This window comes from Felis catus, chromosome X, assembly GCF_018350175.1.
Source record: "Felis catus isolate Fca126 chromosome X, F.catus_Fca126_mat1.0, whole genome shotgun sequence".
Classification (NCBI taxonomy): domain Eukaryota; kingdom Metazoa; phylum Chordata; class Mammalia; order Carnivora; family Felidae; genus Felis; species Felis catus.
In genome coordinates, this window is record NC_058386.1 from 122,229,488 (window position 1) to 122,241,104 (window position 11,617).

The 11,617-nt window shown below is 54.4% G+C and overlaps 1 protein-coding gene across 2 annotated transcripts; it reads left to right on the plus strand.

Annotated features, from left to right (window-relative positions):
* Positions 1 to 227: 227 nt before the first annotated feature.
* LOC105260348 (melanoma-associated antigen 9-like) lies at positions 228 to 1,601 on the plus strand. 2 transcript variants are annotated; one of them, XM_023249541.2, is made up of 2 exons: positions 228 to 1,223; positions 1,341 to 1,601. In XM_023249541.2, the coding sequence occupies exon 1, from the start codon at positions 376 to 378 to the stop codon at positions 1,108 to 1,110; it is 735 nt and encodes a 244-aa protein (XP_023105309.2). In that variant the 5' UTR covers positions 228 to 375; the 3' UTR covers positions 1,111 to 1,223; positions 1,341 to 1,601. The 2 variants fall into 2 exon arrangements, with proteins under 2 accessions (XP_023105309.2, XP_044906865.1); XM_045050930.1 differs by having other exon boundaries at positions 1,370 to 1,601.
* The last annotated feature ends 10,016 nt before the right edge of the window (positions 1,602 to 11,617 follow it).

Genomic DNA, 11,617 nt, shown 5'->3' on the forward strand with positions numbered 1-11,617 from the left:
GAGGTGGAAGAAGTGGATTTGGAGGTGGAGGTTGAGGTGGAGGAGGTGGAGGTGGAGGTGGAGGAGGTGGAGTCCGAGGAAAAGGAGTTGGAAGAGGAGGAGTTGGAGGTGGAGTTGGAGGTGGAGTTGGAGGTGGAGGAGGTGGAGTCGGAGGAAGAGGAGGAGTTGGAAGAGGAGGTGGAGTTGGAGGAGGAGAAAGCAGAGGAGGAGGAGGGGGGGTACCCATCTCCCTCCTCCTCCTCCTCCTCCTCCTCTTCCTCCCTGTCCTCCTCCTGCTCTGTCCTCATTCTGGTCCCCCTGGAGGAGGGGTCTGCTGCTGCCGGGTCCCCGAGTCCTCCCCAGAGCCCTCGGAGCTCCTGCCCCTCCCCCAGGGCCATGGCAGGCGCTTCGGGGAGCCAGTCCCACCAGGGCTCCAGCAGCCCCAATGAGGAGGGGTCGAGCACCTGGGGGGCCCCGGCAGGGGCCCAGGCCTCGCTCCCAGATGCTCTCCGCGTGAAGGTGGCCAGCCTGGTGCTGCTTCTGCTCCTCAAGTATCGCACCAAGCAGCCGACCACACGGGCGGAGATGCTGGCGGCGGTTAGCCAAGATGACCAGGACCGCTTCCCCGTGATCTTCCGCCGAGCCTGCGAGTATCTGCAGCTGGTCTTTGGAGTCGACGTGAAGGAAGTGGACCCCCGCGAGGGCTCCTACGTCCTGGTCAGCATCCTGGGCCTCAGCTGCGATGGGACGCCGAGTGGTAGGAACGGCATGCCCAAGACCAGCCTCCTGGTGCTGGTCCTGTGGGTGATCCTCCTGGAGGAGGACCGTGCCCCTGAGGAGGCGGTGTGGGAAGCGCTGGGGGTCATGGGGGTGTATGCCGGCAGGGAGCACGTATTCTATGGGGAGCCCAGGGAGCTGCTGACCGACGTCTGGGTGCAGGAAGGGTACCTGGAGTACCGGCAGGTGCCCGGCAGCGAGCCCGCACGCTACGAGTTCCTGTGGGGTCCCAGGGCCCACGCAGAAACCAGTGGCGTGCAAGTGCTGCAGCACTTCCTCGCGGTCAACAGCAGGCAGCCCGGGTCTCCGTGTCTGTCCGAAGAGGCTGTGAGCCATGAGGAAGAGCGGGCCTGAGCCCGAGGGGCAGCCGGGCCCGTTCCCACCTGGGGTCGAGCAGCTTCTCCTGCGGGGCACGAAGCCAGGCCACTTCTCCCCTGCGAGTGCGAGCAGAGCGGGCGCTGGGCGTTGTGAGTAGTGGAGGGCCAGGGCGGCTTGGGGGAAAGCGGGGCCAAGCGCGCGTTTGGGTGGGTTCTTGTTCTCTGTCTACGTGGCCTCGGAAATCGATCTTTGTTTCCTCGAGGAAGTTTTCAGATGTTGTTCCTTGTCATAGAAGGTTTCGTGAGCTTCGGGCTCAGTGTGGGAGTGGCACCCACGCCACAGGTGTTCAAGAGTCAGAGTTGTGCCGTTTGGTGCAACGAGCTGGGAACCCTTCCGTCCTCGTTCGGGATCCAGAAGGGAAACGCGGTGCCTGGGTTGGGCACAGACAGGGATGTCTTGCAAACGTGAAGACCTTGGCAGTAAACGGATGGTTTCAGGGCATGGAGCAATAAAAGATGTTCGTTCTTGCTTCTCGTCCCTTGTCGTCTGTCATTCTGGACGAGGGACATAGAGATGTGTGCCTGCCTTTGCTTGGGTCTCCGAGAAAGGAGGAGACACTCGATCTGAGCAGAGGTCCCCAGCTCACTGGGACATTTGTGGCCGGACATTCGCTGAGCTCTGCTCACTCTCGGAAGGGCCCTGTGTTGGCAGTGAGGACACTAGGAGAGGCGGGACACGTCCCACCCCTAGGTGACTGTCTAGCAGCGACAGTCCCAGTGGGAAGGCAGGGAAGGGTCCCCTAAGAGGAGCAGAACAAATCAAAGGAGGGTGAGGCAGTGTGGCTCCAGGGGGAGCCCTACAGTGGAGACATCCTGAGCCAGGCTGGCTTGGTGTCTCTGGTCAGTGTGATGCCTTCTGGGTAGCTGATCACAATGTAGCGGGGTGGGGACAGTGGCTGCGGTGTGCTCCCTGCCTCCGTCTCCAGGAAGTCAGGGAGTGAGAGCCTGGATCTGAGGCACACAGACTCAGCTGTGTAGAGGGCGGGGGCACGGCCCGAGCCGGTCAGAGTCAAGGTGAGGATCCCGGAAAGGATGGTGACAGAGGTGGGAGCCTCAGTCTGGGATGCCTGGTTCGGGCCGGCAGAGAGAAGGGGCCCGGCCGGGCAGCAAGGCGTGCACGTCGACATGTGAGGGAGCACGGCCGGCCCCCCCATCCCGGAATCCAGGTCAGTCCAGCCGGCAGCCCGAGAGACCCCGGCAGGGTGGTCAGGCGGAGCCCTCCTCCCAGCGGGGCTAAGGGTGGTAGACTCGGGGCCCCAGAGGGACGGGCCCAGGCTCTTCCTGGAGCTGGTGTCTGGACCTGAGGGAGAGCGGTAGGGCCTACTACACCCACCCACCCTGGGTAGAGGCAGGCGCTCAGGCCCCGCTGAGGCCGGGGTTTCTGGAGAGGGCGGCCGCAGGCTGTGTCCACTCAACTGTACCTCGGGGGTTTGAGGGAGCCGAGGACCTTGGGGTGAGGGACAGGATCCCAGGTCAGAAAGGGCAGGGGCACGGGCCGGGCTAGGGAGTCCAGGTGGGGACATGGGGGGCGGACCGAAGGACTCAGGTCCCTAGGACACACAGAAGGAACCTGCCAGAGTTCGGGCACCCGCGTCCTTCTGTGAAGGGCCATGGGCAGGATGGGCATTTGGGTGGATGAGTCGGGCCAGACTTCCACAGTGGAGTCTCACAGACATGGGGTGTGTGTGTGTGTGTGGGCGGGGGGAGGCGGCTGGGACACCTCAAGTGGGCAGAGGGCAGGGCCTGGGCCCTGTGGCCATTCTTGGCGAGGATGCAGAAGGAGGACAGAGGGAGCCTGGGCCCCTCAACAGAGTCAGTCTGAGCCTTCCGAATGCCTGCCCCTCCCCCGCTGACATGGCAGGTGCTCCGTGGAGCCAGTCCGATGAGGACCCCAGCAGCCCCGATGAGGAGGGGTCCAGCACCAGAGGGGCCCCACAAGGAGCCCAGCCCTCGCTCCCAGATGCATTCGGCATGAGGCTGGCTGACCTGGTGGCATTCCTGCTCTCAAGTATCGCACTCAGCAGCCGACCGACCACACAGGCGGAGATGCTGGCGGCGGTCAGCCAAGAAGACCAGGACCACGTCTCCGTGATCTTCCGCCAAGCCTGCGAGTATCTGCAGCTGGCCGTTGGAGTTGACGTGAAGGAAGCGGACGCCAGAGACCACTCCTTCTTCCTGGTCACCATCCTTGGCCTGATATGTGATGGGATGCTAAGCAGTAGGCAGGGCATGCCCACGGCCAGCTTCCTGGTGCTGGTCTTGGGGGTGGTCCTCCTGGAGAACAACTGTGCCCCTGAGGAGGAGGTGTGGAATGTGCGGGCTACGAACTGAGACCTACTCTGATGACAACGTGACCTAGGGGCAAGAAATCAGGACGTGTTATCAGGGCATTACGTGAGCAGCACCAACTAACCAGCAGGATCAGTTGGAAGAGACCAAAGTGGGAAGTGTGTGGCCACCATGAATAAAAGGGGAGCTAACAACGGAAAACCAACTCTGAGGACAACGTGACTTGGGGGCAAGAAAACAAGACTTTCTTTTGGGGCTTATCTGAGCAGGCCCAACTCACCAGATGGAACAGTTGGAAAAGACCAAAGCAGAAAGTGGGGGGGAGGGGCTACCAACTGGGATCCTACTCTGAGGACCACTTGATCTAGAGGACAAGAAAACAGGACTCTTTGCTCGGGCCTAAATGCGCAGGACCAACTAACCAGCAGGAATATTTGGTGGAGACCAAAGATGGGAGTGTGTGCTGGGGAGGGGTGGCTGGAATAAAATGGGGGCTACCAACTGGAACCCTACTCTGAGGACAACTTGACCTGGGGGAAAGATAAAAGGACTCATTGTCGTGGCCTATTTGAAGAGGACCAACTAACCGGCAGGAGCACGTGGAGGAGACCGAGGCGGAACTTTGTTGGCGGTAGGAATAAACGGGGGGCTACCAACTGAGAAACTACTCTGAGGGCAACTTGAACTGGGGGCAAGAGAACAGGACTCTTTTTGGGGCCTATCTGAGCAGGAACACCTAATCAGCAGGACCAGTAGGAAGAGACCAAAGCAGAAACTGTGAGGGGGGCAGCAGGAATAAAAGGGGGGCAACCACCTGAAACCATTCTCTGAGTAGAACTTTACCTGGGGGCAAGAAAAAAGGACTCTTTGTTGGGGCCTATCTGTGCCGGAGCAACTAACGAGCATTAACATTTTGAAGAGACCAATGCAGGAAGTGGGGGAAACGAATAAAAGGGAAGGCAACCATCTGAGACCCTATCCTGAACACAATTTGACCCGGTGGCAAGAAACCAGGACTACCGGTGCGTGTCTATCTGAGCAGGACCAACTAAGAAGCAGGAACAGTTGGAGGAGACCACAGCGGGAAGAGTGGGGAAGGGAACAAAGGGGGACTAAAAACTGAAACCCTACTTTGAAGACACCTTGACCTGGGGCATCGAAATAGGACTCTTTCCTGGGGCCTATCTGAGCCGGACCATCCAACCAAAAGGAACAGTTGGAAGAGACCAAAGCAGCAAGTGGAAGCAATAAAGGGGGCCTACCAACTGAGACCCTACTCTGAGGACAACTTGACCTGGGGGCAAGTCAACAGGACTCTTTGCTGGGGCCTATCTGAGTAGGACCAACTAACCAGCAGGAACAGTTGCAAGAGACCAAAGCGGGAAGTGGGGAGGGGCAGGAATAAAAGGGGTGCTACCAAGTGAGACACTACTCTGAGGACAATTCGACATAGGGGGCAGGAAAACAGGACTCTTGGTGGTGCCTATCTGAGCAGAACCAACTCATCAGGAACATTTGGAGGAGACCAAACCAGGAATGTGTGTGTGTGTGTGTGTGTCTGTGTGTGTGTGTGTGTGTGTGTGCGCGTGCGTGCGTGTGTTGGGGGGTGGCAGGAATGAAAGTGGGGCTACAAACTGAAAACCAACTCTGAGGACAAATTGACCTGGGGGAAGAAAATCAGTCTTTGTCGGGGCCTATCAGAGCAGGACCAATTAACCAGAAGGAACTGTTGGAAGAGATCAAAGTGGGAATTGGGGGAGGACAAGAATAAAAGGAGGGTACAAACTCAGACACTACTCTGAGGATAACTTGACCTAGGGGGCATGAAAACATAACTCTTTGTTCGCCCTATCTGAGCAGGAACAATTAACCGGCAGGGACATTTGGAAGAGACCAAAGTGGGAAGTGAGGAGGCAGGAATAAAAGACGGGTACCCCGTGAAACCCTACTCTGAGGACTCCTTGACCAGAGAGCAAGAATATAGGACTTTTTGTTGGGGCCTATCTGAGCAGAACCAACTAACAAGCAGGAATACTTGGAAAAGACCAAAGCAAAATGTGTGGGGTGAGGCTGCGAGTATAAAGGGGGACTACCAACTGAGACCCTACCTTGGGGACAGCTTCATCTAGGCGGCAAGAAAATAGGACTTTTCGTTGGGGCCTAAGCAGAGCAAGGAACCAGCAGGGACATTTGGAGCAGACATAAGCAGGAAGTTGGGATGTGCAGGAATAAAGGCAGGGCTACTGCGTGCAATTCTATTCTGAGGACAACTTGACTTGGGGGCAAAAAACCAGGACTCTGTGTTGGGGCCTATCTGAGCAGGATGTACTCATCAGCAGGAACAATTGGACGAGACCAAAGCAGGAAGTGCGGGGGGGGGCAAGAGTGAGGAGGGGGGCTACCAACTGAGACCCTACTCTGAGGGCAACTGAACCTAGGGGGCAAGAAAACAGGAGTCTGTGTTGGGACATAGGTGAGCAGGACCAAGTAACTAGAAGGAACAGTTAGAAGAGACCAAATAGGGAAGTGTGTGGGGGGTGGGAATAAAAGGGGAGCAACCAACTGAGACCCGACTCTGAGGACAACTTGACTTATGGGACAAGAAATCAGGACTCTAAGTTGGGGCCTATGTGAGCAGGACCACCTAAGCAGCAGGAACATTTGGAAGAGACCAATGCAGGAAAAGTGGGGGGGGGGGTGCGGGAATAAAAGCAGGGCTACCAACTGAGACCCTACTCTGAGGACAACTTGACCTCGGGAGTAAGAAAACAGGACTCTTCCTTGGGGCCTATCTGAGCAGGACCAACTAAGCAGCAGGAACTGTTGGAAGAGACCAAAGCAGGAAGTAGTGGGTGCAGGAATAAAAGGGGGCTAACAACTAAAACCTTACTCTGGGGACAACTTGACCTAGGGGGCAAGTAAAGAGGACTCTTTGTTGGGCCCTATCTGAGCAAGACCAAGTAACCAGCAGGAATAGTTGGGAGAGATGAAAGTGGGAAGTGGGGGAGAGAGAATAAAAGGGGGGCTACAAACTGAAACACTACTCTGAGGACATCTTGATCTGGAAAAACAGATCTTGATCAAGAAAACAGGACTCTTTGTTGGGACTATCTGAGGAGGGCCAGCTCACCAGTAGGAACAGTTGGTAGACAGCCAAGCAGAACGTGTGCAGAAGGGTTAGGAATAAAAGGGGAGGCTACCAACTGAGACCATACTCTGAGGACAACTAGACCTAGGGGGCAAGGAAACAGGACTCTTTGCTGCGGCCTATCTAACAAGGCCCAACTAATCAGCAGGAACAGTTGGAGAAGACAGAAGCTTGAAGCAGGGTGGCAGCGTTAAGGTGGGGCTACCAACTAAGGCCTTACTCTGAGGACCATGTAACTCTCAGGACCATATAACCTGGGGCCAAGAAAACAGGACTCGTTGTTGGGGCCTATCTGAGCAGGACCAGCTCACTAACAGGAACAGTTGGAAGAGGCCAAAGTGTGAATTTCAGGGGCAGGAATAAAAGGGGGGCCACCGACTGAGACCCTACTCTGAAGACAACTCGATATAGGGGACAAGAAAACAGGACTGTTGGTTCCGGCCTATCTGAGTACGACCAACTAACTAACAGGAACAGCTGGAAGAGACCAAAGCAGGATTGGGGGGCAGGAAAAAAGGGAGGCTGCCAACTGAGAACCTGTTCTTCAGACAAGTTGACATTGGGGGCAAGAAACAGGGCTGTTAGTTGGGACCTACCTGAGCAGGACCAACTAACCAGCAGGACCAGCTGGAAGAGACCAAAGCGGGAAGCATGGGGGGAGAAAACAATAGGGGGGCCACAAACTGAAACCCTACTCGGAGGAGAACTTGACCTGGGGCAAGAAGAAAACAGGACTCTTCTGGGGGCCTATCTGAGCAGGAGTAACCAACCAGCAGGAAATATTGGATTAAACCAAAGGAGGAAGCGGGGGGGGGGGTAGGAATAAATGGGGAAGCTACAAACTGAGACCCTACTCTGCAGAAAACTTGACCTAGAGGGCAAGAAAATAGGACATTTTCTTGGGGCCTATCTGAAGACAACCAACTAACCAGCAGATACAGTTGGAACATACCAAAGCAGGCAGAGGGGGGTGGCATGAATAGAAGGGGTACAACCAACAGAGACCATACTCTGAGGATAACTTCATCTAGGGGTCATGAGAAATGGAATCTTTGTTGCGGCCCATCTGAGAAGAACCAACTAACCAGCAGATACAGTTGGAACAGACCAATGCGGCAGGTGTTTGGTGGAGGCAATCAAAGGGGGTCTACGAACTGAGGACCTACTGTGAGATCAACTTGAACTAGTGGGAAAAAAAAACAGGACTCTTTTTTTGGGCCCATCTGAGCAGGACCAACTAACCAGCAGGAACAGTTGGAAGAGACCAAAGCTGGAAGTGTGTGAGGGGGTGCAGGGATAAAAAGGGGCTCCCAGTTGAAACCCTACTCTGAGGACAAACTGACATGGGGGCAAGAAAACAAGACTCTTTGTTGGAGTCTATCTGAACAGGACCAACTAACCAGCAGGAACCTTTGGAGCAGATCAAAGCTGGAAGTGAGGGGAGGCATCAATAAAAGTGGGGCGACCAACTGAGACCCTACTCTGAGGACCATTTGACCTGGAGCAAGAAAACAGAACTCTTTGTTGGGGCTTACCTGACCAGGAACAACTAACCGGCAGGAGCAGTTGGAAGAGACCAGGAAGTGGGGAGGGCAGGTATACAAGAGGGCCTACCAACTGAGACCCTGCTCTGAGGATAACTTGATCTGGGGGCGTGAAAACAGGACTCTTTGTTGGGGCCTATCTTAGCAGGACCAATGAACCAATAGCAGCAGTTGTGAGAGACCAAAGCAGGATGTGGGGAGGCAGGAGAAAAAGGGAGGCAACCAACTGAGACCCTACTCTGAGGACAAATTGACCTAGGGGGCAAGAAAACAGGACTCTTGTTTCGGGCCTACATGAGCAGGACCAACTCACCAGCAGGAACCATTACGAGAGAAGAAATGAGGAAGTGTGTGTAAGGGGGTGGCAGGAACAAAAAGGGGGCTACCGACAGAAACCCTACTTTGAGGACAACATGACATAAGGACATGAAAATAGGACTGATTGTTGCGGCCTACCTGAGTAGGACCAACTAACCAGCAAGAACTGTTGGCCCAGGAAGAAAGGGGGGGGGGCTAACAACTAAGACCTTACTCTGGGGACAACTTGACCTAGGGAGCAAGTAAAGAGGACTCTTTGTTGGGCCCTATCTGAGCAAGACCAACTAACCAGCAGGAATAGGTGGAAGAGACCAAAGCAGGAAGTGGGGGAGAGAGAATAAAAGGGGGGCTACAAACTGAAACGCTACTCTGAAGACAACTTGACATGGGGGTAAGAAAACGGGACTCTTTGTTGGGACTATCTGAGGAGGACCAGCTCACCAGTAGGAACAGTTGTTAGACAGCTAAGCAGAAAGTGTGCAGAGGAGGTAGGAATAAAAGGGGGCCTACAAACTGAGACCCTACTCTGAGGACAACTTGGCCTAGGGGGCAAGGAAACCGGACTCTTTGCTGCAGCCTATCTAACAAGGCCCAACTAATCAGCAGGAACAGTTGGAGAAGACAAGAGCTTGAAGCGGGGTGGCAGCATTAAAGTGGGGCTACCAACTAAGGCCCTACTCTGAGGACCATGTAACCTGGGGCCAAGAAAACAGGACTCTTTGTTGGGGCCTATCTGAGCAGGACCAAGTTACCAAAGTAGTTGGAAGAGACCAAAGGGGGAAGTGTGTGGGGGCAGGAATAAAAGGGGGACTACCAACGGAAACACACCTCTGAGGAAAACATGCCCTGGGGGCAAGGAAACAGGAATTTGGGGGGGGGGGGTTCTGAGTAGGACCAACTACCTAGAGGGAACAGTTGGAAGGGACCAAAGCAGGCATTGTGTGGGTGAGGCAGCAGGAATAAAAGTGGGGCTGCCAACTGAAACCCTACTTTGAGGACAAATTGACCAGGGGGCAAGAAAATAGGAGTCTTTATTGGGGTCTACCTGAGCAGGACCAAGTAAGCAGCAGGAACTGTTGGAAGAGACCAAAGCAGGAAGTAGGGGGTGCAGGAATAAAAGGGGACGCCAAGAACTAAGACCTTACTCTGGGGACAATTTGACCTAGGGGGCAAGTAACTAGGACTCTCTGTTGGGCGTATCTGCGCAGGACCAACTAAGCAGCAGGAATAGTTGGAAGGGAGGGAAGCGGGAAGTGTGGGAGAGGGAATAAAAGAGGGCCTACCAACTGAAACCCTACTCCGAGGACAACTTGACTTGGGGGCAAGAAAATAGGACACTTTGTAGGGACCATCTGAGGAGGACCAACTCACCAGTAGGAACAGGTGTTAGACAGCTAAGCAGAAAGTGTGCGGACGGGGTAGGAATAAAAAGGGGGCTACCTACTGATATGCTTCTCTGAAGACAGTGTGACTTAGGGGGCAAAAAACCGGGCTCTTTCCTGGGGCCTATCTTAGCAGGATCAACTAACCAGCCTGAGTAGTTGAAGAGACCACCTAGGGAAGTGTTGGGTGGAACAGGAATAAAACTCGGGCATCCAAAGGAAACCCTACTCTGAGGGAAACTGGGCCTCGGGGGCAAGAAAAGAGGACTCTTTCTTGGGGCCCATCTGAGTAGGACCAACTAACCATCAGGAATAGTTGTAAGAGACCAAAGCAGAAAGTGGGAGGAGGCAGAAATAAAAGGGGGGCTATCATCTGAGACCCTACTCTGAGGGCAACTTGACTTAGGGGACAAGAAAATAGGACTCTTTTTTGGGGCCTATCTGAGCAGGACCAACTAAGCAGCAGGAACTGTTGGAAGAGGCCAAAGTGGGAATTGGGTGGGGGCAGGAATAACGGGGGGCTAACAACTGAGACCCTACTCTGGGGACAACTTGACCTAGGGAACAATAAAACAAACAATACTCTTGGTGGGACCTATGTGAGCAGGACCAACTAACTCGCAGTAACAGTTGGAAGAGACCAAACCTGGAAGAGCATTGGGGTCAGGGAAAAAAGTGGGGCTAACAGTTGAAACCCGACTCTGGACAATTTGACCTGGTGGCAAGAAAATGACTCTTTGTTGGGGCCTATCTGAGCAGGACCAACTAACCAGGAGGAACAGTAGGAAGAGTCGGAAGCAGGAACTATGTGTCTGTGTGTGTGTGTGGGGGGGGAGAAGCAGGAATAAAAGGGGGTACCAACTGAAACCCTAGTCTGAGGACAACTTGACCTGGAGGCAAGAAAACAGGACTCTTTGTTGAGCGCTATATAAGCAGGACCAAGTAACCAGCAGGAACAGATGGAAGAGACCAAAGCGGAAAGTATGTGGGGGGCAGGAATAAAAGGGGTACTACCAACTGAGCCCCAACTCAGAGGACAACTTGTCCTGGGCGCAAAAAAACAGGATTTTTCGTTGGGGCCTATCTGAGCAAGTCCAACTAAGAAGCAGGAACATTTGGAAGAGACCCAAGCAGAAAGTGTGTGTGTGGGTGGGGGGCAGAAATCAAAGAGGAGGCTACCAACTAGGACCCTCCTCTGGCGACAACTTGATCTAGGCCGCAGGAAAATAGGATTTTTGTTGAGGCCTATCTAGGTAGAACAAGTGACCAGCAGGAACAGTTGGAAGAGACCAAACCAGAAAGTGTGGGCGGGCAGGAATAAAAGGGGAGGCTACCATCTGAGACCCTACCCTGGGGACAACTTGACCTAGGGAGCGAAACAAAACAAAACAAAACAGGAATCTTGGTGGGGCCTCTCTGAGCAAGACCAACTAACCAGCAGGAACAGTGGAAAGAGACCAAAGAGGCAAGTATGTGGGAAACAGGAATAATGGGGGGGGGGATACAAACTGAAACTCAACTCTGAGGACAACTTGAACTCGGGGCAAGAAAACAGGAGTATTGTTGGGGCCTGAGAAGGAACATCTAACGAGTAGGAACAGTTGAAAGACGCCAAATCAGGAAGTGTGTGTCGGGGGGTGGCAGTAGTAAAAGGGGGACTACCAACTGAAATCATACTCTGAGGACAACTTGATTTGAGGGCAGGAAAACAGCACTTTTTGTTGGGGCCTATCTAAGCAGGACAAACTATCCACCCGGAACAGTTGGAAGAGACCAAAGCAGGAAGTGTGTGGGGGTTGGGGG

Excerpts from the sequence above, each read along its gene's own strand:
- LOC105260348 (XM_023249541.2), top strand. The coding sequence starts at position 376 with ATGGCAGGCGCTTCGGGGAGCCAGTCCCACCAGGGCTCCAGCAGCCCC.